The sequence below is a fragment of the Dama dama genome, chromosome 4 (genome assembly GCF_033118175.1).
Source record: "Dama dama isolate Ldn47 chromosome 4, ASM3311817v1, whole genome shotgun sequence".
Taxonomy (NCBI): domain Eukaryota; kingdom Metazoa; phylum Chordata; class Mammalia; order Artiodactyla; family Cervidae; genus Dama; species Dama dama.
In genome coordinates, this window is record NC_083684.1 from 67,197,942 (window position 1) to 67,225,009 (window position 27,068).

General features: G+C 42.7%; 1 protein-coding gene across 1 annotated transcript; it reads right to left on the bottom strand.

Moving 5' to 3' along the window:
• Window positions 1–4,872: 4,872 nt before the first annotated feature.
• Window positions 4,873–26,453, bottom strand: LOC133054815 (zinc finger protein 724-like). The gene is made up of 5 exons (XM_061140139.1): window positions 26,395–26,453; window positions 25,708–25,921; window positions 13,955–14,081; window positions 13,375–13,467; window positions 4,873–8,679 (listed from the first exon to the last, which is right to left on the bottom strand). The coding sequence occupies exons 2-5, from the start codon at window positions 25,720–25,722 to the stop codon at window positions 6,713–6,715; spliced, it is 2,202 nt and encodes a 733-aa protein (XP_060996122.1). The 5' UTR covers window positions 25,723–25,921; window positions 26,395–26,453; the 3' UTR covers window positions 4,873–6,712.
• Between the last annotated feature and the right edge of the window lie 615 nt (window positions 26,454–27,068).

Sequence of the window (27,068 nt, forward strand, 5' to 3'; positions counted from 1 at the left end):
AGACGACAGAGGACTAGAGATTTTGACGGCATCACCATCTCAATGGACATGACTTTGAGCAAAGTCCAGTAGATGGTGAAGGAAGGGGAAACCTGGCATGGTGTAGTCCCTGGGTCTCAAAAAGTTGCACACGACTGAGTGACTGAACGACAACAAACATAGAGACAGAAGCCTATCATTCCCCGACTTCTGAATGGATGAGGGGGCTCCCTGATCACTAATTCACACCCTCTATGAATCAGTCTATTCAAGGACCAAAGTCTGAGCAACAGTGGTGGATGGCAGTCTCTCACCCCACCCCCGACCTGCCCCAGCTCGTCAGCACTTACCAAATAGGAAATAACTGGTGGCTTCTGAATCACGGCCTTTGTTTCACTGAGGCTTAGAGACCTGCAGAGAAGTGAAAAGCAAAGGAAAAAAGGAAAGTCATTCCCATTTGAATGCAGAGTTCCAAAGAATAGCAAGGAGAGATAAGAAAGCCTTCCTCAGCGATCAAAGCAAAGAAATAGAGGAAAACAACAGAATGGGAAAGACTAAAGATCTCTTCAAGAAATTTAGAGATGCCAAGGGAACATTTCACGCAAAGATGGGTTCGATAAAGGACAGAAATGGTATGGACCTAACAGAAGCAGAAGATATGAAGAAGAGGTGGCAAGAATACATAGAAGAACTGTACAAAAAAGATCTTCATGATGCAGATAATCACGATGATGTGATCACTCACCTAAAGTCAGACATCCTGCAATGTGAAGTCAAGTGGGCCTTAGAAAGCATCACTACGAACAAAGCTAGTGGATGTGATGGAATTCCAGTTGAGCTATTTCAAATCCTGAAAGATGATGCCGTGAAAGTGCTGCACTCAATATGCCAACAAATTTGGAAAACTCAGCAGTGGCCACAGGACTGGAAAAGGTCACTTTTCATTCCAATCCCTAAGAAAGGCAACCCCAAAGAAGGCTCAAACTACCGCACAATTGCACTCATCTCACACGCTAGTAAAGTAGTGCTCAAAATTCTCCAAGCCAGGCTTCAGCAATACGTGAACCATGAACTTCTAGATGTTCAAGCTGGTTTTAGAAAAGGCAGAGGAACTAGAGATCAAATTGCCAATATCCACTGGATCATTGACAAAGCAAGAGAGTTCCAGGAAAACATCTATTTCTGCTTTATTGAGTATGCCAAAGACTCCGACTGTGTGGATCACAATAAACTCTGGAAAATTCTGCAAGAGATAGGAATACCAGACCACCTGACCTGCCTCTTGAGAAACCTGTATGCAGGTCAGGAAGCAAGAGTTAGAACTGGACATGGAACAACAGACTGGTTGCAAATAGGAAACGGAGTACGTCAAGGCTGTATATTGTCACCCTGCTTATTTAACGTCTATGCAGAGTACATCATGAGAAACTCTGGGCTGGATGAAGCACAAGCTGGAATCAAGATTGCCGGGAGAAAGATCAACAACCTCAGATATGCAGATGACACCACCCTTATGGCAGAGAGTGAAGAGAAACTTAAAAGCCTCTTGATGAAAAAGTTGGCTTGAAGCCTAACATTCAGAAAACTAAGATCATGGTATCTGGCCCCATCACCTCATGGGAACTAAATGGGGAGATAGTGGAAACAGGTCAGACTTCATTTTTTTGGGCTCCAAAATCACTGCAGATGGTGACTGCAGCCATGAAATTAAAAGACGCTTACTCCTTGGAAGGAAAGTTATGACCAACCTAGATAGCATATTAAAAAGCAGAGACATTACTTTGCCAACAAAGGTCCCCTGGTCAAGGCTATGGCTTTTCCAATAGTCATGTATGGATGTGAGAGTTGGACTGTGAAGAAGGCTGAGCACCAAGGAATTGCTGCTTTTGAACTGTGGTGTTGGAGAAGACTCTTGAGGGTCCCTTGGACTGCAAGGAGATCCAAGCAGTCCATCCTGAAGGATATCAGTCCTGGGTGTTCATTGGAAGAACTGATGCTGAAGCTGCAACTGCATTACTTTGGCCACGTCATGCGAAGAGTTGATTCATCGGAAAAGACCCTGATTGTGGGAGGAATTGGGGGCAGGAGCAGAAGGGGATGACAGAGGATGAGACGGCTGGATGGCATCACTGACTCGATGGGCATGGGTTTGTGGACTCCAGGAGTTGGTGATGAATAGGGAGGCCTGGCGTGCTGCGATTCATGAGTTTGCAAAAAGTCGTACACGACTGAGCGACTGAACTGAACTGAATGTAGATGGGGGGAAAAAAAAACAAACAACTTTTGTCCTTTCTTCCTCCTTGAGAATTCCAGATCCCTCTCTCCTTGGGGACCCCTGGACTTCTTATCAACCTGCCTTGATATTGACGTGCTCATTCCCTCCTTTTCTTTTAGGAGAATTATGCTTCCAAGGGAAAAGGACATTGTTTTCGTTTCATAACTACTTCTGCTGTTTAGGGGCATGGTCCCTAAATTGTTGAGATAACACATTTTCAGTTAAGTATAAACTCTAATATACGTTTCTGCTGCTGCTAAGTCACATCAGTCGTGTCTGACTCTGTGTGACCCCGTAGACAGCAGCCCACCAGGCTCCCCGTCCCTGGGATTCTCTAGGCAGTAACACTAGAGTGGGCTGCCATTTCCTCCTCCAATGCGAGAAAGTGAAGTCACTCAGTCGTGTCCGACTCTAAGGAACCTTATGGACTGTAGCCTACCAGGCTCCTCCATCCATGGGATTTTCTAGGTAAGAGTACTGGAGTTGGGTGCCATTGCCTTCTCCGATATACTTTGCTGGGTCCTCTAGTCTCCCAGATCCTCCTTGATTCTTTATATTTCTTGATAAGAAAAGGGCTTATTAATTGTCACAGACTATTTCTCCCAATGGGTGCTTCATGAAGAGGCAACAGCTTGTGTGGCTGTACTCACCCTCTCTGGCTGCTCTGTGCATACGATCCCAGGGACAGATTGGAGAAACCTGCTTTTTTTAATCTGTTTCCTGTCCTCCATCTCATCCTGTATTTCACCCTTAGTTTTTGCGGTCTGAGGTTCTCTTACTTTGGTGGTGTGAGGTCCTATTGAAACCAGAGCAGTCTGAAGTTGTACTGGGATAGGAGTTGTTTGGACCTCTACTTGGGCAATTTGAATCTCAGTTTGGGTTTTTACTGAGACCAAGGCAAACCTTCCTGGGGTGGGGGTTGGGGGGTAGTTCCCTGACTTTCAGTTTGCTCAGGTGGGAGTTCCGGGTGTGGGGGCAAAGTAGGAGGACAGGAGGAAGTGGAAGGTTTCACAGTCAAATCTATACTCTTAGGACATAAGTCCGGCATACCTCACAGTGAGAAAAAGGGCAACACATAAGCTGCTTCTACCCATTTCCCCTGTTTTCTACAGAACCGGTCTAAAAACAGTACTATAATTAAGAGACCCTCCAACCGGCCACCATTTGCCATCCTCCAAGGATACCGTGGCCATGCAGTATCACATAGCAAGATCAGGCGTGTATACTTTAAGCTCTGGGGATCAAATCTATCCCAGTTTTTCAGGATGCAGTTCAAAGGAGTGAGGCTGCAATAGTTAGCTCCCATCTGTAAGAGAGGAAAAAAGCCACCAGCACCATCTTTCTACCGGAGGCGTCCCTCCCTGCTCTAGATCGGGGTGTAGACAGACTTTACTCCAAAGCTATCCTTCCTTGGTCGGACCTAGTCTGTCCCTTACCGACGCAGGCATCATATTCGTCCCTCCGGGTTCTACCACAGAGATGGGGTGGAGATGCCCAGGGGCAGACCTAATGGCATCCCTGACTGACGTCCAGCTCCTTGCCATTAATGCCTTGCTTGCCTCTGATGCCACCTGGGGTGCCATCAGAGTAACCTTCTGGAATGCCTCCCAAGCTAAGACCTCTGGGGGAAACTTTCGTCACCTGAGTGCGTGTGAACAACCCTGACGGTATTCCTGACCACAATAAGACTGGCACAAACATAAAACTCCAGCATCACCGCACCAGTGTAAGCGATGCAAAAGAGATAGAGAAGGATGCGCCAGTGAGGAAAAAGTGATTTTTGTTCCAGAGTTATTAGGGCCAGTCCTTCCAGCTCATTCCGATTCCACAGAAAGAACTAGGAGTTGGGACAAAAGCTCCTGGAAAGCCGCCTCTGGTCCACTGAGAGCGTGTTACCAAAGGAAGAAATCCACTGCACTTCCGATCTGAGTAACCGTTATCCTCAGAGATGCTCTTGGAGCGAGAGCTCCATCGAGCTTCCTGACTTCCCATACCTAGCAAAGCTAGGCGCTTCCTGACTTTCCATTCCTAGTGAAGCTAGGCGCTTCCTGACTACCAGTCCAAGTGGGGGAGCGAAGTAACAGCACACAGTAACAGCATAGATCACAAGTCCCTTGAAAGTCTAGGATTTGGCAGATAGGTTAATAGTTCTAAATCCCAAGAAGTCATGAAATGGCCAAAGAGACTGGAAAGTTTGACCGAGAAAGGAGAGTTCGGTCCACACGCTTTGCCCATTTCTAGTCAGTGCCCGAAAGAGACACTGGGTGCCTCTTGTCATTGGCAGGTCAGTATAAACCCCCAACAGGTTTCTGCCCTAAGGCGTATGAGGTCACCGAGGAACCGCAGAGCAGGCCTCCTCGCTTGCTTCACGCAGGGCATCTCATTCATTGACACAAGCACACTGCAGAGTTAGTGAAGTGAAGCAGAAGCGTGCTCACTAGAGCACAACCAACCAGAGCTCCAAGCATCCTCACCTCGTCCTGAAGAATCCCGGACGAGCGCCCAAGATGAAAGACTGCTGCGGGGCCATGAGAGACGCCTGGATTCTCGGCCTCCTGAGGCAAGAATTCAATCCGGGGCCATAGACGAGGCTTTACAGTTCACAGCTTTTGTGTAACAGTTTTATTAACGTATAAAAGAGACAGAGAAAGCTTTTGACACAGACATCAGAAGGGGCAGAAAGAATGCACCCTCACTAGTGTTAGCAAAGGAGTTATATACTTTTAATTAGTTATTACAGGGAATCAAAAGAATTTCTGAAGGTTGTAAAGACCTCACTAGACCCACCCCAATAATTTACCTTTTAAGATAACATTATTAGCCAGAATTTTTTTTTTTTTTCCAGAGACTGTTATCAAGCAGGATACATTATTGTAGAGGCAAAAAGAAAAACGTTTTTTTCTTTCGAGAATTCCAGATCCCTCTCTCCTTGAGGACGCCCGGACTTAGCAACCTCCCTAGAAACTGACTCTCTCAGTGTGATTGAAGGGGGGCCTGTGAATAGACCCTGGGGTTCAGCAAGACTGCTGATCTCAAGGAAGATGGTCATCTAGTGCAGGTGCTCACAGGACTGCCTTCTGTGAGTTCAGGGAACTGCAGGTTACCCGCTCCCCAGAGAGATGCTGAGGCAGCAACAGCATGGAGCAGTTTAGGGAAACTGTCAACAATACTCTGCACAATCCTTCCTATTAGAACCATCATAGCATCTAAGTAGTTAAAAAATGGGAGAAGAGATACAACACAGAAATGAGGGAATACATATGAAGTTATGAGAAGTTTAAAGCCAGTGAGTAAAGTAATTTCCACATATGCCATCTCTCTGTGTTACCAACTAGTTCGTTGTGGTTTCCTCACTACAACCTTAAATAAGGTGGGAGAGGTTACTGTAGCTGGTGGGTTAACATTTCATTCATTACAATCAATCAAAACACTAAAAGCCAATCACTGTTATTAATAACCATGTATTAATTTAACACATAGTTGAAATAAAACCTTTTACAATCCACGGTATGATCCATGATTAAATACAGATCAAAAGTACAGAGTGAGATATTCATCCTTCTGTTGTAATGATGTGAGATTTATGATTTTTACGGCTTACCAAACAAAGCCTAGGAAGCACTTAGCAAGCATGGTATGCACTAATTCCATGCCTTTTCCAGGAAGGGTTTCTAATACATTTATAGGTTGTCACAGAAGGTGTCTTTATTTCAACACTGCCAGTAATATTCATGACTTGCATTGATATTATAAAAATAAATCAATATTGCAGTGAACTGTCATTGTGTTCTTCTTACAAATCAAGGATATTACCATTGAAACCTTACCAGCAACTTCTGTTTTACTTTAATATGTGGAAAGATTAAAAGATCACTGACATCATGGCAACTTCCAGATATTTCACATCAATGACAGACACCTCCATTTAGATGGTCACTGTCCATTTTACATCATGGTACCCTTCATCTTCTAATGGAGGGTAGATAGAAATGGTTGCAACACAATATAAAAAGGCTAATAAACCGTCAAAAACCTCGCTTTGCAAACACACCAGAAACAAAGCATAGTATGCATTACTTGAGTGCTGAATCACATTCACTTCAAATAATCTCAGCTCACGTCGTTACAAACAAGCATACATACATTGCTAAGAATTGGAACATTCTAACCATCAACCTTCATCTCACGATTCATGCTAATATATCCATTTTCTATGTGTTTAACTATGGAGTACTCCCTACAGTCATTCTCCTGCAGAGAAACTTCAGAAAAGAGGATTGATGACATGTCTTCTAGTATGTAATCCCTGATATTTATTTCGATTTACCATTTGATTAAATACCTTTCTACATATTTGTTACATCATCTCCGTAGGTTTCTTATATAAACTCTTGTGTTTTCTGATGCATGTTTAGGGAAAACCTATTCCATCACATGTCCCATTTCTAGGGTTTCTCTTCAGTGTCTTCTCAGATGTTTAGCGAGATGGGCACTCTGACTAAAGGCTTTGCCACATTCTGTATATTTATAAGGTCTCTCTCCAGTATGAATTCGCTGATGTTTAGCAAGCGTTGACTTGCGACCAAAGGCTTTGCCACATTCAGTACATTTATAAGGTCTCTCTCCGGTATGCACTCGCTGATGCTGAGTAAGAAGTGAGAGACGAGGAAAGGCTTTGTTGCATTCTTTACATTTATGAGGTCTCTCGCCAGTATGAATTCGCCGATGTTGAGTAAGCGTTGAGTTGTAAGCAAAGGCTTTGCCACATTCAGTACATGAATATGGTCTCTCCCCAGTATGGATTCGCTGATGTTTAGTAAGACCAGAAACCTTAATAAAAGCCTTGCCACATTCTCTACATTTATAACGTCTATCCCCGGTATGAATTTGGTGATGTTGAGTAAGGGCCGAATTCGTAATAAAGGCTTTGCCACATTCTTTACATTTGTACGGTTTCTCCCCAATATGGATTCGATGATGTACAATTAACTCTGAGTGACAAATAGAGGTTTGGCCACACTCTGCACAATAAGCTTTCTCTCCAGTATGAATTTGCTGATGTTGGGTAAGATGTGAGCGATGGATAAAGGCTTTGTTACATTCTTTACATTTATAAGGCTTCTCTCCAGTATGAGTTCGCTGATGATCCATTCGTTGTGAGTAACAGACAAAGGCTTTGCTACATTCTGTACATTTATGTTTCTCTCCAATATGAATCTGCCGATGTTGAATAAGACTTGAATTGTAAGTAAAGGCTTTGCTACATTCTGTACATGTGTAAGGTTTCTCTCCAGTATGAATTCGCTGATGTTGAGTAAGAACTGAGTGACGTGTAAACGCTTTGCTACATTCTGTACATTGGAAAGGTTTCCTTCCTGTATGAATTTTCCTATGTTTATTTAGATTGGATGGCTTACTAAACACTTTCCCACATATCTTACACTTGTTTTCTTTCTGTGGATTCTGAACAGTCTGCGGTTGAATAAGTTCTGAAGACTGACTAGAAACCTTACCATATTCAGTACAAGTCCTCTCTTCAGTACAAGGACTCTTATCGAGAGAAAAACCTGACATTTGATGAAAGGCATTTCTACATTTATGACGTTTAGAATCCTTCATTGAAGATTCGGGTCCCAGATGATTCTTAAGGTTGGAGTCTCCGTCAACCGTATACCCAGGTTCATTGCCTGAATACCTTCTCAGTCCATCAAAAATACTCTTGTAATTATTGGAGCTGGAGCTCTTACTTAAGGTCTGACTCATTTTATTGCACATGCAATGTTGCTGTGTATTAACCACATCACAATATGTATTGAACAATGATGGTTGGGTTGCATCTCTTCCATTATCATCAACATGATATATCTTGGAATGGAGAGAAAATATTTGTTGGGGGAAGAAAAATGACCCCCTGCTCACGGATCTCTCAAAATGATCAGACTGTGTGTTTTCCCACTCACTGTTAAATTGTAGGTGTTCAGACATGCTTGAATGTATGTTTAGTCGAAGCCTAAGTTCAGAATTGTCTGAATGAGGATTTGCAGTAGAGACTAGATTACCTTCCAGATTTTTCAGGTTTACTTTTACAGAACATGTATGTTTCAAAAAGGGATGGAAATCTTTTCTTAAACACTTACATGTCTCAGCAGATGTTGAAGACTGAAGTGGGTGTTTTTCCCAATTTGACTCACATTGCTCATTTCTTTTTGCAGTAATGTTAGCATTCTGTGTAACTGTCTCCATTTCTTTATGTCCATATAAGCATCCTCTCTGTCTTTCATATACTCTCGTATATTCCCAGGCTTTCATTAAATTTAACTTTCTGAGGTGAAATATTTGACATATTCCTAGGTTTGCTTTTGGGAATACATCTTCTAACGTTGGATTCTTCGGCATCAAATCCTGGGTGTCTTGTGGAGTCATAGCTGAAAGATACCAAATAACAAGTAATTTTACTTGCTATTCTTAGTGAATACCTTCAAAGATTTAGAGAAAATTGATGACCATTAGCTAGTCTAAAAATAAAACAGAGATGAAGGATCAAGATGCCAGAGGCATAGGCAGATGTGAATATCATCTCCCTCTCCACAAATGAATGAGAAATGGAACAATTCTCACAGAGCCCAGCTGAACACCAGCAGAGACCCCCTCGAAATCTAAAGAAACAAGAAAGATTCCTGCTGAGTCAGGCAGGACAAGAGAAGAAGGAAAAGAAAGAGGAGAGAAAGTGGGATGGGCCCTGCAAACCTGCGGGGAGATGAAAGTGAGAAGAAGTCTCCACAGCCGGGGAAGCCCCTCATCAGGGGCTCAGTTTGGACAGGAGAGCCTCATTCTCTGTGGGAAGAGAACATGGCAACCAGCGTGTGGCAGCAGGACAGAGTGAGACCTGCACACGGGGCCCTGACCCCTGCCCTGCCCACCCAGCCTTAGAGGCATGTCCACCACTGCGGACAAGGGCTGGGTGCTGAAGTGTGGGGCTCGGAGACCAGACCGAGGCAGAGGATTGAGGTTGGCTGTGAGGAAACATCCTGAAGGGATGGAACTGTGGGAAGAGCTCTGCAAACGAGATGCTTGTAGTGGAAGCCTGAACCACCAGAGAGCAGAGTGGCATTGGGGAGTGGTGGCCAAAGAAGAAGCCCATTGCATCCCTTGTCCCTTCTGCCGGACCTGCTCGCCAAGGACTATGAAGAACTCCACCCACGTAGTCTTTGAACCCAAGCCACGGCCTCCCCCATCGACCTCCTTCACAATCAGCAGACTCCTGTGCCCTGGGGCAGCTCAGGAGAGGACACCTGTGAGTTGCCCACACGTGCAGATGGAGCTGAAAGCACAGCTGGCCCCAGGGATGAAGAAGAAAAGCTGACACCTCTCCCTGCAGCAACAGAAGCCACGGTCTCACAGCCACGGCTGGCTGTGTAACCTCAGCCCCTACAGAGCATCTGAATCACCTACCAGCGCTCTCTCAGTCAAGGCAGGGGCAGCTCTAGCTGCTGTAGACTCTGTGGGCTCCCACACAAGGGGGCTGGGCCAGGACAGAGCCTGAGCTGCCCCAGAGCACCACAGCAGGTCCAGCTCCACGTTGAATGCAATCCCAGGACCTGACTTCACTGAATCTATGCCGGTGACCTTGTGAAAACAACATCTGTGAACATCCAGGGCCATGTGCCGTCATGCCCGTGGTTAAGGTGGGGCCAAGAGCAGTGCCTACACTACATCACATGAGAGCCTGCAGAACACATGAGAGGGGGAACCAGAGCACATCCTGAGTGAACATCCCCAGAGGAGTAATACTCAGTGACTTTTCTCCATGTGGGGGTGCTCCAGTCCCACCTGCCTCACACCACAGATCAGAATCACAGCTAAGATTCAGATCTGGGGGCACTATTCCACCATGCACGGAGCAGGCACCACCAGAGAGAGGGCAGTAACAACCACAGAACAATGTGGAAACAGCCCTGAATATCCACAGCAGGCTCTGGTCACGGTTAACAGCAATCAAAGCCCAGATCAAGAGGATGAGGGCACCAACCTCGGGACCAACCTCACCCACCAAGGTGCAGACACCAGAAGGAAGACTAACTAGGTTCCTGTAGCCTTCAAAAGAGCGACCACAAACAGAACGCTGGACAAAATGAGATGGCAAAGAAATAGGTTATAGGGGAAGAAACAAGATAAAAGCCTCCAAGCACCACTGAATTCAGAGGTGATCAGCAACCTAATGATTACTTCCTGCTTTTAGTCCTCTTAAGTGGAGACAGCAAACACTTTCACAAATCCTAGGTGCCTAGGAATTCGTAAATCGACCTCTTGCCTCACATGTTTCTGAGAATGGTCTATTAGATGCTTCAGTCTAAAAATCATAAGTGATAGTGACAGAGAACTAATCAGAAACTGAGGACACACAAGACAGTGTCTGAGGAAGCTGAATACAAAGAAGATAAACTTAATAAAGTACTAGTTTTAAGAAATAAATAAGAAAAGAGACTTTAAAACTATGACTGAAAGAGGGAACTCTACTCATTGCTCTGTGGAGACCTAAATGGGAAGGAAATCAATAGAACGGTAAAGACTATCTCTTTAAGAAAATTAGAGGCACCAGGAATATTTCAAGCAAAGATGGGAACAGTAAAGGACCGAAACAGGATGGACCTAAAAGCAGCAGAAGATATTAAGACAAGTTGGTGAGAATACATGGAAGAACTATACAAAAAAGATCTTAATGACCGAGATAACCACGATGGTGTGATCACTCAGCTAGGAACAGACATCCTCACGTCCAAAGCCAAGTCGGCCTTAGAAGGCATGACGACCAACAAAGCCACTGCAGGTGATGGAACTACAGCTGAGGTATTTCAAGGCCTAAAAGAGGATAATGCTACAGTTCTGCACTAGATAAGCCAGCAAATTTTAAAACTCAGCAGTGGCCTCAGGACGGGAAGAGGTCAGTTTTCATTCCAATCACAAAGAAAGGCAATGCCAAAGAACGCTCAAACTGTTACACAATTTCTCTCATTTCAAACAACAGCAAAGGCTCAAAATTCTCCAAGCGAGGCTTTAACAGTGTGAGAACTGTGAGCTTCCAGATGTTCAAGCTGGATTTAGAAATGGCAGAGGAACCAGAGATCAAATTGCCATCATCCCTTGGATCACATAAAAAGCAAGAGTGTTCTGGAAAAACAACTACATCTGCTTTATTGGCTACACCACAGCCTTTGATTGTGAGGATCACAAGAAACTGTGCAAAATTCTTAAAGAGATGGGAACACCAGACTACCTTGCCTGCCTCCTGAGAAATCTGTATGCATGTCAAGAAGCAACAGTGAGAACTGGACATGTGACAACGGAAGGACTCCAAATTGGGAAAGGCGCTCGTCAGGGCTGTACACTGTCACCCTGCTCATTTATCTTATATGTACAGCACATCATGCAACATACCGGGTTGGATGAAGCACAAATTGGAATCAGGATTTCAGGGAGAAATATCCATAATCTCAGATGTACAGATGACACCACCCTTATAGCAGAAAGCGAAGAGGAACTGAGGAGTCTCTTGATGAAACTGAAAGAAGAGGGTACAAAAGCTGGCTTCAAACGCAACCTTCAAAAAACGAAGATCACGGTACCGGTCATACCCTTTCATGCAAACAGTGGGAGAAACAATGGAAACAGTGACAGACTTTATTTTTTGGGGTTCCAAAATCACTGCAGATGGTGACTACAGTCATGAAAGTAAAAGACGCTTGCTCCTTGGAAGAAAAGCTATGACCAACCTAGGGAGCATATTAAAAAGCAGAAACATTACTTTGCTGAAAAAGGTCCATGTTGTCAAAGCTATGGTTTTTCTAGTAGTCATGTATGGATGTGAGAGTTGGACCATGAAGAAAGCTGAGTGCAAAAGAATTGATGCTGTTGAACTGTGTTGTTGGAGAAGACTCTTGAGAGTCCCTTGGACTGCAAGAAGATCACACCACTCCATCCTAAAGGAAATCAGTCCTGGATATTCATTGGAACCACATGGTGAAGCTGAAGCTCTGATACTTTGTCCACCTGATGTGAAGAACTGACCCACTGAGAAAGACCCTGATGCTGGGAAAGACTGAAGATGAGAGGAGAAGGAGACAATAGAGGATGAGATGGTTGGAGGGCATCACTGACCCAATGGCCTGGAGTTGGAGCAGGCTCTGGGACTTGGTGACGGACAGGGAAGCCTGGCTTGCTGCAGACCATGGACTGCAGACTCAGACTCGACTGAGTGATGGAACTGAACTGACTGATAAGTATAATTGATTCTCTTTGCTGTATAGGAGCACACAATTGGAAAACAGCTATATTCCATTTAGAACTTTTAATGAAGATTTCTTTATATAACCTAAAATTTGTCATAGTTTGAATCAACCATTAATAGTATAGTGGAACATGTGCTAAGAGTTTATGTCAATTTATTTGAAAATTCCATGAGGTAAAAGAATATAATAAAGTATTTTAGCAAGTTATAATTGGATCAAATACACTAAAGATATTTAATATGAGATCATAAAAGTAAAAGAGAAACTTTGAAGTCAACCTGAGATGTACATTCTTTCATTTTCATGAGGCTTTGCTTTCTGCAGTGAAAAATTACTTGAATTTGAAATTTATTTAGAAGGTCCTATGTGTCGCTCCCAGTGGATAGGAAATTATAACCAGAGGACAGAAACCCATTCCCAGTATTCCTAGAAGTTTGGCAGTTTGTCTACCACTCCACTCACACATTTCTGTCTAGAGGTAGAAGGAAACTTGAAAAGGACTGTCATATAGTTACTCAGAAATGGGCAGAGTTTTCCTAGGGCCCCCAAGAAATTGAAGAGCAACTAATGAATGCAGTTTGTCACAAGCCAAGAGGAGCCTTTCAGTTCACACTGTGATGGAGAAAAGTAATCACTGGAGATAAATTCATGAATGATTTAAGAGACAGAATGGGGCAGGTGATACATTTCTATGACAGTAGCAGACACAAACCCAGGTTTTCAAAAACCATTTCCATTGAAGCAAATCATCCAAAGTCATGTGATGAAGGATGAGTTCCTCGCTGCTCCTTGGACCACTCATCTGAGTCTTCATCTCCATCCATTCATACCTACCTGGGTAACTGGTTGTTGTCTCCATTCTCCTTATATTCCTGGGAGCCTTCAATTGCTCCAGAAAGGCGACCAGGTCCAGCTTAGAGACAAGCCCTGTTGATCAGAGAAAGGAAAATTTGTGTTGGTAGAGATTCATCAGTATCGAATCCAATATGTATTCAGGTGAGACGACAACGCATTTTGTCCTAGAAAACATTTCCTGAAATACTTTATTCAAAGCCACTATACAATACTAACAAACACCTAACAAACAGATCCTGAGATTCCGGTCAAGTAGTACTAAGAATGTACGTAGAATTGATGTGAAATTAAGAGAGGGTACAACTATTTAATGCCACAGAACTTACACAATTACCACTAACCTAGAATGAAGGAGGCAGAAGGAAGAAAAACGTCACCAGCATAACGAATCATCATGAATCATCACTTTTCTTCCTAAACTCACAAATACCCATTTTCCCCTAGAAAGCAGAGATCTGGAACTACTGTGGGAAGCAGAAAATGTCAGAAAACATTCTTAGAATGACAGAACAAAAACCCAGTGGGTGGATAAGGGATTCTGGATGGCAGTTATTCTCACCCAAGGAGGCCAGGCTCCCGTAATTCTCGAACATCACGTCCCTGTACAATTCCCGCTGACTGAGGTCCAGGCATTCCCACTCCTCTTGAGTGAAGTCTATGGCCACATCCCGGAACGTCAGCCGTCCCTGAAATACAAAGTACAGAGGCCATGTGGCCGTGGGAAGACATCCTAATGTGACCCAAGGTGAAAACAGCAAGTTCAGAGACCTGGTCGTGAAGTAATGGCTTGGCTGGTATTACAAAATATATTTTTTACACAGTAATCCTTTCTACCCAACGTCTAATGTGAAGAAAAGAGGATGAGTTATGATCCACAAGCCATTAGAGAAAGTATTCTCATCTAGAAGAGAAATTATAAAATCATCAGGGCAACATTAGCATATTTATTTTTCAGTGTTCTACTCGTGTGACATAGGATAAATTGTTTACCAAAGAAACAGGAAAAAAATTTTTTTAAGTGTATTCTGAAACAGGAGTTCTGAAGTGGGGCCAAAGTGCCACATTTTTAGCAAGGTTATTTGAGTTAGTAATGTTGAAAATTCTGCTCGATGAATGACGATTTTGAACCTCAATGAAAGAATAGTAAGGCAAGAATTCATACTTAAGTTGGAACTTTAATTGTTTTACAGATTTTAGTAGCTCGAATAGGATAGTAAATTAAAAAGATGCTTAGTCCTTGGAAGGAAAGTTATGACCAACTTAGATAACATATTAAAAAGCAGAGACATTACTTTGCCAACAAACGTCCGTCTAGTCAAGGCTAGGGTTTTTCCAGTGGTCATGTATGGATGTGAGAGTTGGGCTGTGAAGAAAGCTGAGCACTGAAGAATTATTGCATTGGAACTGTGGTGTTGGAGAAGAGTCTTGAGAGTCACTTGGACTGTAAGGAGATCCAAGCAGTCCATCCTAAAGGAGATCAGTCCTGGGTGTTCACTGGAAGGACTGATCCTGAAGCTGAAACTGCAATACTGTGGCCACCTCATGCCAAGAGTTGACTCATTGGAAAAGACCCTGATGCTGGGAGGGACTGGGGGCAGGAGGAGAAGGGGATGACAGAGGATGAGATGGCTGGATGACATCACCGACTCGATGGACATGAGTTTGAGTAAGCTCCGGGAGTTGGTCATGGACAGGGAGGCCTGGGGTGCTGCGATCACAGGGTCACAGAGAGTCGGCCACGACTGAGCAGCTAAACTGAACTGAATAGGATAGTGACCTTTCTTGTGGTCTGGGCTAGGTTGGAAAAGAATTTCCAGACATGAGACAAAATGAGAGGGAAATAAAGTTTATTAGAATGGGGGATGCTGTTAGAACAGCAGGCCAGCTCAAATGAGAACGGATGTTGAACAGGGGTCCTCAGTCCACTTTCATAGCCAGGGTACAAGGAGTGGGATAGGGGTCTTGTGGATCATTTGCTGAATGGATGAGGCACATATACTAGGTGGGGGGCAGAATAAGAAAAATACATTCTCCTTATGGGGTAGGAGGGGAGACAGTTTATGCTGCTCAGCAGGACCTGAAATCCATCGATAGCTACAACATGGGGGAGTGAAAGATGCTAAGGGGTCTTGTTTTTCCATTCCTGCATTCCAAGACCCTCCTTGGTTTTATCTACTCTTTTGTCCCTGGGTCGCCACATACCTCCCTCTCTTTATTTTCAGGGCCAATTCTTTGGCCCTTGTTGATACCCTGTTCATGTCTAACTATACCCATTTCCCTTCTCACACATTTGGGATTTCAGTTTCAAGGAAAAAGGGGCAATGACCGCTCGGGCTTTCTCAGGCTGAGCAGGGGTGTCATGGGAATCTGAGTTCCCTTTGCCTACTCTGTCAGGGTGCATTTATGGAGGGCGATGAGAGTCCATGGAATGATAAGGTGACTTGTTTCTGCATTGTCTAGGTGTTGGTCAGGGAATATTCTTGCATGACCACTTGGATATTTGTGGTATTTTAGAAGAAACAAACTTTACAAGAAAGTTAAAGGTACATGACCCAAAGATGAGAAGAAGTAGAAAAGCTGCTCATGGGCTAGCCAGGAGAACCAGGACTGGACATTGGTTCGTGACGTTAGTGTTTCTCTAGGTACAAGAAGAAGCAAGAATTTGGGCTCACAAAATCTTTACCTGAAAGTATCTGAGTATCAGAAGGCCAGTTCTTCTGGGTTTTTCCCAGAGCTCAGAGTGCCTTATTCCTGATCTCTACGCTGAACTCCTTTTGGGGGGTGTTGAAAGTCAGGAGCTTGCAGTGGTCATGATGTCATCTTTGTAGAGACAGCTGGCAGAGTCCAGTCAGCAGGGTCCCTTTGTAGCCACATATTTGACCATGCTCTGGGGGCATTTCTTGGTCATTGTGTCCCGCAGCACTGGGAAGGCTCATTCCTAGGTCTAGGGAAGGTTCCATTGATAGGCCACTCAATGTGCTGTTTCTAGAGCAGGCCTTGTGAGTAGCAAAAGTCTTTGGATCATACCTGTCTTACTAGCCTCTTGGTCCCAGAAAATAGTCCCTCTTGTTGCTTCTTCCCATATCTAGAGTTACATTATTACAACAATTAATAGCATATGGAACTGCATATCAACATTTTATCGCAGGCTCAGTCACAGATTTAGGAACCTAAGAAACAATCTTCTGAAACAAGCAACATAGAAAATAATATAGCTATAGCTAGCAGTTAGTAGTCAGGTCATAAGTAAGAATGGTAAGTCAAGAACTTTCATTAGGTAGAGCAGTATACCCCAGGTCATCTGACTTCATTTCTTAAATGACTATAGCCAGGTGTTAATCTCCTGGTTGTATATCATGGAGCGTCTAATCTTTATCTGAAGACTGCTTACTGAGATTAGCTTTAGAAACAAACTTACAGCGTCTTTTTTAATCACTTAATCAAATCATTTAGAAATATAACATAACAAGGAACTATCTCAGAAGTGAGTCTTAGTAAACACTAGACTTTAATTAACAAAACTAGAAATTTAGTTTAACAATGAACAAAACTTAATATTCAGTGAAACAAGTTTTTTCTTTATGAGGGCATTAACCCTGTAGCCAGGGAAGGCTTTAACCCATCAAATAAAAATGAGGTTTGTCAGGGAGCTGGGAAAAGCCAGGCAGCCATCTTAGATTTCCCATAGCACTGACTCTTTCATTTACATCTATTGTTTACCCATTTTTAATTCCCCAATTCAGGAGCAGACTATGGCCATGTTTTTCGGACATCAGGATGACAAAAGTCTAACCATGAGGGGTTATTTTTTTACAAGAAGAATGAGCTTTGTCTACATGTACCATAATCTTTAAGTAATGCTTATTTACCAAAGTAACAAAAGATTTTAAAATGAATATAAATCACTTAAAGGCAAAGAAATTCATAATGTCTTCTTGAAAGCTACATTCTAAGAAAACTCTGTTCTATTAGCATAGAGAGTAGACTAAATTCCAGTCTGGTACCAGCTTACCAGGCAGCAAACAAAACTTGTTCATCGGTTAACCTTAGAAAAATCTTTTCCATAAATCATGAAGTAGCAGTATTCTTACAAAGGCATCAGAGTGAAACCATAGAAGGCATGTTTAAATCTGATTAAACTGCAATTGACAAGGTAGCTTGGTCATTGCTATGACTTGTAACACTTTAACAGGATAACTAGACTTATAGTTGACCACATTTTATTAGGGCATATCAGATCTATATGAACTCCACATAATTTTAGGATATCTATATTAGTAACATCCACCATATCGTATAATCTGAGAAGATTTATCACCCCTTCAACAGTACTTCCCATGTAATTTAACATGTCCAATGAACCCAGGTAGTTTAATAGCTCCCTGGGATTTCTCACGGGCCCTCTGAAGCATTCCAAAGTCAGCTAGAAGTCAAGTTATTTAGGAAGTTTTGTTGGCAAATATCAAAAGGGGTTATAACACTCAAGTCAGATAAAATCATATAGATCACTCGGAAACATTATATTCACTTAGCCAAAGTAACAAAGAAGATTTCAAAGGTAAACATAGAACAGATCACTTCAGAGGTAAAGAAACTTAAAATCCATCATCAAAGGCAGCCCAACATCTCAAGAAAACTTGTATTTATGAACAAAACTCTTCCCTTGGGGTCCACTTTCCATGAAACCTTCTTATCACTTCTGTACCCATTACTTTGTTCTCTCACCCTGAAACAGCCACCTGTAAGTCAGACCTACTTCCTATTCCCTTCATAAAATGTAATTTCATTCCTCATACCTTCTTTACTGAAAATATACATCCTACTTTCCTTAAGCAACCAAGAACTTAAGCATTCTATACATTGGTGAACATAAATACCAGTGATAATTTCTAAAAAAAAAAAAAAATTCTAGAGAACATCTCACGATTCATCAAGCATTATTCATGAATAGTCCAAAATCTCTAGTTTCTCTGTAAGAGGAAGTTAGTCCTTAGTAATGAATGTTTCAGAATCTTCTTTTATTTGGAAATGACTTAGCTATTCAATAAACTCCCATCACTTAGTTTAGCACAGCCCTAGAAATTTAGGTTACCACAATCTAGAGAATGTTTTAGACAGACATTTCTAAAGTATAATTATTCTTAAGAGTTTCTCTGAAAGCTCATATCTCTTTTACATTTTCTTTGAAGGTTTTTTTTTTTTTTTTCCTTTCCTAGAGGTACTTCCCTGGTTGACAAACTTGTAACAGATAAAAAAAAAATATAACAACATTTAACTTATAATAAACTTAGGGACAATGAAAATACTGTGCTTAATGAGTCTTAGACATATCTACATTAGATTAGCAAACACACATTAATACTCCATATTTAATATTGAATATTTCCCAGTTCACGTGAATCTGAAATTCATTTAGGTTAATTTCTCTTGTAGTTAGAATTGTCTGATTTGTAAGCGCTTACTTTCCTTTAGGCCAATTAAACTAGAACTCATTTACAACTTCAGCAATATTACGAAAAAAAAAAAAAAAAAGAGCGCGCACTGAGACATACATAAATCCAGACAGACAGACAGACAGACAGAGACCTCATAGTTTCCTGCCTGAGAGTTAAAACGTCTCTTTGACCCTTTTTTGTTTGTTTGTTTGTTTGGCCTGATGTTCTGATTTGTCCAAGGCTGAGTGAGGTCTCAGGCAAAGTGAGCAGTGTATTTCAAGGACTAGGAAAGGGTTAACATCAAGCTTTTCCTTAGGTAGGCCTTTTAACAAGCTAGTTGGTTGTAAATGCATATGCAAAAAGAAAGGGTTTTGCAGTTTCCGAGGGAAAGAAAATTTCATTTTAACCAGTTTTCTCCAGAGTCTAAAAAATATTAGGGTCATCCTGTGTCAAAAAGCCATTATTCATTTCTGTAGTCTTAGTTTTATAGCTAAAATATAGACCAAATAATGCTGAAATTGACTCTGATATCAGGGGCATTTCAGCTGATAAAAATTTTGGACTGTCCCTCTGGTGGGATCTGAGGTCTTTGTCTCATGAGGAGAATCTGAAGGGTTAAGGGAATTTGCAGGAGTGGGGGAAGCTTGGTCCTTCCCAGCCCTGAGAAACAAGAGTAGTCAGAAGGGAATTCTTTAGGATGTTCAGTAGTGGGGGAAGCTTGGTTCCCTCTCCACCTGAGAGATAAGCGTCCTTAGAAGGGGATTCTTTAGAATGATAGGACAGTTTTTGATCCTTCAGGCTTTTGAATATAGGAGAAAGACCTGGACCAAAGGGAACCTCAGAATCCTTTCCCAGAGATCATGTGGATATGAAAGGTCAAGTAGGGGTCACCTAGGAAATCTGAGGGAGAGAGACAGAGGGGCACAGGAGACAGGGAGGCAACAGAATGAAAGGAAATTCTGAGTCCTTGCCATTCCTTTGGCAAAACCTGGTGTGCCACTCAGAGGCCATTTCTGGGGGATCCCCCGTTTGTGTAGGAGCCAGGCCTTTTGGAGGGTCAACACTTCCCAGTTTCTGAGAATGGAGCCAAGGGTTGAGTATGAGAGAGCCTCCTGGGATGAGAGAGAACCCACTCTTAGCCCACCTGCCACAGAATGGGCGAACTGAGTCACTGGCTGACAGAAAGGCGGGCCTTTTCCCCCAGTCGTCTCTCCATGCGACTGATGCACAAAATGGCCGAGCGGCCCAACAGTCGCGTCCAACAGTGAGACGAGACCTGTGAGAGCCCTGCAGCGAAGCCACCAGGTGACACGGGCAGAGAAAGAGATTCCCGGGAGCAACCAGGTGACTCACCGTTTGCTGATTCCCTGAAACGTGGAAGGCACTCTTGGGATGGCTCAGAGACAACACCCAGGCTCCTGTAAATCAATCCAGACCAGAAGGGAAAGAAGTGAAAGTGACAGGGAAGAAGGCTGAGGAATCCGCCTTGCAATATATCTAGGACGCGGTGGCCCAGGGACAATGGTCTCTGTTTTGCTTCAACCACTACGTGCCTGACATGGTGGACGGAAGTTGTCTTCCTGGGGGCGGATGCCCCTGTGGCCTGATCCGTTCTGTGTCCCCCCTATCCTCACATGGGAGTCTTTCTGGGGCAGGCGCCCTAATGGCTTTTATGTGTCTGACCTGCGCCCACACAATATTGGTTGGCATAGTCCTCACTTGCAAAAAAGACAAAGGAGAGACCCTCACCCATTCAAGCGGCAGCCACTTTGGGTGCAGTGGGCAGTGAGGCCTTTACAACACACCAGAGGGTAACCCTGGCCAGAGTTCCTCAGTTGCTGCCACAGCACTTGCTGTTGGCAGAGGGTCCCTATGAGGAAGGAGAAGCGAGGAGGCGGGGAAGAGACTCTAAGTCCCCAAACAAGCCACCAAAAATGTCATGGTCTGGGTGCGAGTTGGAAAAGAATGTCCAGACATGAGACAATAAGGGTCTGGTTTTTTAGTTTCTGCATTCTAAGACCCTCCTTGGTTTTATCTGCTTTTCACTCGTTGGGTAACCACAACCTTGGCAGAAAGAATCATTTTAACTATTTAGTATATACTCTATATCTTTCTGATTGTTTTTATCAGAGTCTTGAAAGGATAAGAGAAATAACTAAAAATCAGTAAAGTTGCTCTTGTACCTTTTGGCACATATTTTAACAAACAGCCATTAAACGGCAGAGCTTAAACTTTACTTCAGTTTATGTACTTTAGACTTTAGCTAATAAAACACAGACAGATTCACAAAGACAACGCTAAGAAAAGTTGATAGAAGTTTCTGTAACTGTAAAGAATACTGAAGACAGAAAAGGTTTAGTCACTCAGTCATGTCTCATTCTCTGTGACTCCATGGACTCTAACTGGCCAGATTCCTCTGTCCAAGAAATCCCTAAGCAGGAATACTGGAATGGGTAGTCATTCCCTTCCCCAGAAGTTCTTCAAAAAACAAAGCAAAACGAAAAGAAGAAGAAAAAATTGATCAAGTCATGTTAATATTTTCATACATACAGTCCAGTTCAGTTGCTCAGTCGTAGCCGACTCTTCGCGATCCCATGGCCCACAGCACACCAGGCCTCCCTGTCCATCACCCACTCTCGGAGCCTACTCAAACTCATCTCCACTGAGTACAGACATACACTCAAGTGGGGCTACATGCTCATTAGGAGGAAGAGAGAAAATTTTTCATGTCACTAAACTCAGGTAATTTTGAATGGATTAAAATGTACGTAATGTGAGAGGATGATCTTCTTTATTTGCACTGAACTGTATTTTAACTTTAATACAGTTGAGCATAGATTAGGACTAATCAGATTCTTGTAAACATTTTGGAAAATACAAAACTGTGATGACACTATGTGATGTGAGCATGGAGTGTACTGGAAAAGATCAGACCTGGGATTGGGATGAAAACCCCCACTCCCCAAACCCAGCATCTCTGCTCAACACACCTGAGTGTTCATCTTCCAAAGCAGAAAGAAAGTAAGAAGACATGGTGTTACTTCATTAATTGTGAGAGTTTAGGCATATCCCTCACTTTTTCTTTTCAAGACAGTTGTTCAAGTCAAGTAAAAAAAAACAAATTCATAGCATGGGAATCTCACAGAAACATCTAAACCAGTGAACATGAGTCATGAGATACGAAGTACATGGAGGAATGCATTATCACTGCATGGGTATTTTGGCAGTATATGGAAACTATGACCTGAATCTATCATTAAAAAATGTTAGTTCAGGAACTCTGTGATGATCCAGTGACTAAGACCCTGAGCTTCCAGTTCACAGAGCTCTGGTTCTTTCTCCGATCAGCAAACTAGATCCCACATGCTGTAGCTAAGAGTTTACATGTCACAACCAAAGAACCTGAAAATTACAAGGATGACTGAAGATCCTACCTGCCACAAGAAGACCCAGTGCAGCCAAATAAATAAATATTTTAAAAATGTGTTGTAAGCAAATTTCACTTCATATATGACTTCCCTGATCTGCAGCCCAACGTTGCAGTCCTTTAATGGCCCGGAACCTGCTGGTCCGGAGTCGACAATAAGAAAGCAAAAGACAGAAAGAGGCTGATATTCCCTGGTTTATGCAGAGAACCTATAAAGCCCTTGACACAGGGCTTGTACCCCTCATGAAGGCACAGGGCATCCTCTCGAGGAACTCTTGAAAGCCCGGGTGAGAAAGTGAGCTCGGCCGGTTTCCATGCTCCAGAGAATTAGCCTGAGAGGGAGAGAGAGAGAGAGAGAGAGCGAGAGAAAGAAAGAAAGACACAGGGACCCAAGCTCTCATGGAACAAGGGTGCCTTAATGATTGTTGTGAGAGCATATACAGGATGTTAAGGAATTTCTTTGACAATAATAAAGATCAGAAAACCAAACGTATGGTAACTGTTACCAAGGAAAGAAGGAATTAACAATGGTCATAAGGTCAGAAGAAAACCTGTATCTCAAGAGGGATGGTCGTGACTAGACAGATTTACTGAAGGGAAAGAGTTTACTGAAAGAAATCCATGCGTGCGATTCATCTCATTTATCTCAGTCCTGGGAGCAGAACTGAACTGGTGTTAGAGTATAATATGACTTTTACACAGCAATATTTTCTATCACAATCCTAAGCCAAAAAAAGATGAGAAATGAACCACAAACCATTTCAGAAACTATTCTGATCTGGAAAAGAAATGATAAAATAATAAGCACAACATTGGCATATTTATTTTTGAGTGTTGTATTTGTATGACAAAGGATGAATTTTATATCAAGGAAACAGGGAATATTTTTAAAAAGCATACTCTGACCCAAGAGTTCTTGAGTGGGACAACTGTGCCATTTCTTTTAGCAAGCTTAACTTTTTTCCTTAGTATTGTTAACAAGCTTCTTTTAACTAGTGGTATTCAAAATTCTGCTCCATGAATGGCCATGTTGAATAGTAATGAAATGCAATAGTAAGGTAAGCATTCATGCTTACTTTTGAACTTCAAGTGTTTTACACATTTTACAGTTCAAATATGATAGCATCCTCAGTAGCAACAATCATTTTAACTATTTAGGATATACTATATATCTTTCTGAGAGTTTTGACAGAGTCTTCCAATTATGTTGCTGTTCCACCTTTTTGCAAATATGTAGCAAACATTCCTTAAACAGCTTAAATTTACTTCACTTTATGTACTCTAAACTTTAACTAATAATACACACGAATACATAGGGACAACTCTAAAGAAAGTTCATAGAAGTTTCTCTAACTGTAAAGAATACAAGAAAAATAACTGATCAAATCATATGAACATTTCCATGCATACATATATTAAAATGGAACTATATATTCATTTCACTAAAATGAAACAATCGAAGGCCATGGAAAATATGTAAGAACAGTTTTCAAAGGTTAGAATCAATACAAATCTTCATGAAATGATGATGGCTTTTAAATAAGCCCTAGGTTTCTGCCTGCACACACAGATGCACACATAAACACACTTCAGGTAAAAGCAGCCTTCCATAAGTAACAGATCTTTTGGAAGAAACATTTTTAATCCACCTTAAAAAAAAAAAAAAAAAAAAAAAAAACTCATGTATTTTAGGATTCATGGTAAAACAAACATTTACAAATTGTGCATGAATGTGTGCTAAGTCACATTAATCACATCTAACACTTTGCGACTCCATGGACTGTAGCCATCCAGACTCCTCTGTCCATGGGATTTCCCAGGCAAGAATACTGGAGGGGGTTGCCATTTCCTCCTCCAGGGGACCTTCCTAACCTGGGGATCAAACCCAGTTCTCCTGCATTGGCAGGCGGATTCTTTACCACTGAGTTACTTGGGTTCACTGAAAACAAATGTTTCTCTTTAGTAACAATGATCAAAAACACAATATGAGAAACAGTCTACATTTTATTAGCAAATATACCATGACACCTATTTAGAACACATTTCCAGACCTATGTGAAGAAACTGTAAACGTTTACTGAAGCACATAAAGTCTGAAAATCACAAGTTTTACTTGGAAGATGTGGTGACATAAAGACTTCAGTGACTCCAAATTCAGAACAATTGAAACTCAAAACAAACATGGATATTTCCAGTATAAGTCTCAGCTGTATCTAGGAGAGCCAACATAATTTTGAATTTAAAAATGAAAAAAACATAAATAGAGGGAAATTACAGATTTCTGTAATTACAATCTGTAAATCTGTAATTCTGCCAAATTACAGATGAAGTTATAACTGTATAGACTAGTAAAACTTCAAAAGAGATGAAGCAAAATAGTTACAAGGTAGTGAAAGAAGCTCACCTAAAGAGAGACTTAGACATTATTTTGAAAAATAGAAGGTAAACACAACAAAATATTTTTTAATATTGAAACAGGTGAGGTATTCCAAAGTAACAAAAATCAGAGGGGAAAAAAAGTCAAAGAGCATAAAGGAAAGATTTAGGTTTCAGCGTTGTGTAATAAAGAATTTAGGGAAAAAAGAAAAGAATTTAGGGGCTTGCCTGATGCTCCACTGCTGAGAAATTGGCCTGTCAATGCAGAGCACACAGGTTCCATCCTTGGTCAGGGTAGATCCCACAAGCCTCAGAGCAACTAAGCTAGTGTGCCACAACTGCTGAAGCCCACACCCTCCACAGCCTGCCAGGTATTAGTACAACGACTGAACCCGTGCCTTAGAGCCAGAGCTCCACAACAAGATAGTGGCCCCTCCTAATCACAACAGAGAAAGCCCAAGACCATCAGCAAAATCCCAGTATAGCCAAAACCAAATAAATACCAAAACAAAACAACAACAAAAAAAGAATTTGGCAGGCTTTGGTCCCCAGGTTCTGGATGTTTGTTAACTACTCTTGGAATTTAAGTTTTTTTGTTTTTCTTTTTTTTTTCTCTTGGAATTTCCTTAGTGAGTGCAGTGGCTTTACACTCCCCGAGCGCCCTGATAATTTATGCTAGCAACAAGACCTACAGTTGGCCCCTAGTTTAATAATGAGATGACTCAGGTTGTGAGGCTGGGCATTTCACAAAGACCAACGAAGTGACTAGAGGTTTGGGGCTTTGAGCCAGGTGTGCTTATTAGTCCAACCTCTAAAGAGGGGAGAATGATGGAGATGTTATCAACCACGGCTATGTGGCTAAACCCCAATAAAAACTCGGGACTTAAAAGCTTGAGTGAGCTTCTCTGCCCGGCAATACTGTTTTCTGTCACACATGCCAGGAGGGCAATGGGTCCCTTGGGATGATGACTATGGTTAAGTCCAAACAAACCCATCCAGAAGTTAAGAAGCTTATCAAGTCCAAAGAAACAGCATTTCAGGAGAGACAGAACAAACATGGACTGTGACTCTTACCTGGGAACGAGTCATTTCTGACTCCTTGCTTTACTCCTCCTCTGGTCTTCCTTCTCAGGTAAGATCAGTCTTGGGAAGTGACCCGAGTGTTGAAAATAGGCTGTTCAATACTTAGAAAACCACAGCGAGCTCCCTCTAACACAGCCCCACACAGAGGGAGGATCTCAACAGGTACAAATCACAATCCTCCACGGCCACTGGCACAGCAGGGATTCTGGAACACAGAATCAAAGGAGGTGGTTTTAGTTTTATTCTTTTCTTCAGAACTCGCGGCCCTTCCTGTGAAAACCACGCGTTCTAGGCTGACCCTCCCCTTGAAACCATAGGCGAGACCCTGACCAAACTCCATACAGAATAGAGCCTCCTTCACCTCTTCGTGGATCAGGGACCTAGGGGTTGGGCAATGCAGGACTTTTAAGCAGCGGTCTCTACAAACTAGAAGGCAGAACTGCCAGAGAAGGACATGGACTCTAGAACGATGCTAACAGGAAGCGGACGTGGGCCCCAGGGACCCGGCAGCTAAGCTAACGGACCTCTGAAGTTCTCACGGCGATGCGAGGACACGCTGGGGACGGGAAAATGGGGGCGGTACCTTGAACGTCCACACAGACCCCCGAAACCCACGTGTCAAGGACAACAGGCCGTGGGACGACGACATCCGGGTTTTAAAGTAACAAACAAACTCACCAGAACTCTCTGTCGCTCATTCAAATACAACTCCGAGTCTGCAGGCTACTGCGCACGCGCGGGCGGAAAATCCGGTACAGAGGAGGGTGAGTGCGCTACGCCGCGGCCAACCAGAGGGGACGTAAGTGGGGAGGGTGGGACGAGGCCGGAAGCGCAGGTACGTAGGGGCGGGGCGAGTGGGGGCGGAGCCTTACCTCCCTTCACCCCTCCCCAGTCCGTTTTGGGTCTGTTGGTCCTTCTGTCCAGCTGTGCTTCCTTTCTCTGCCTTTTGATGTCTTTAAATCTCTTTGATTTCCTCTGGAGCAGAGCTGCTTCCTGCCTGTTCTAAGTTAGTGTTTCACACAACTTAAGGCAAAAGAGAAGAATTTTGACAGCTGCTTCTATGGGAAGCTGAGATGTATTCAGCAAGTTGAAAAACCGGGAGAATTCAAAAGCCCTTTGTGTGAGTGTGTGAAGATGGGTGTCTCCTCAGTGACGAAAAGTAGAATGTAATCACTCAGATGATCCTTTCGAAGTGTCATGTGAGTGGATGCTCCTCTGCTGTGTCTCGAGACAAGAAAGATTTGGAGTGTCACAGCTCTCGGGTCTTGGACAGACAGGGTTATAGCTGTTAGACAAGGATGACTTCCCCTCTGCTCCTTGGACCTCTCATCTGAGTTCATTCCTACCTACCT

Bases quoted from the DNA above. Each gene is read 5' to 3' on its own strand.
- LOC133054815 (XM_061140139.1), bottom strand. The intron at 13,468-13,954 runs GTGAGAATAACT...TCTGATCAACAG, and splicing joins CGGGAGCCTGGCCTCCTTGG to GGCTTGTCTCTAAGCTGGAC. The intron at 8,680-13,374 runs GTAGGTATGAAT...GGTATCTTTCAG, and splicing joins GACAACAACCAGTTACCCAG to CTATGACTCCACAAGACACC.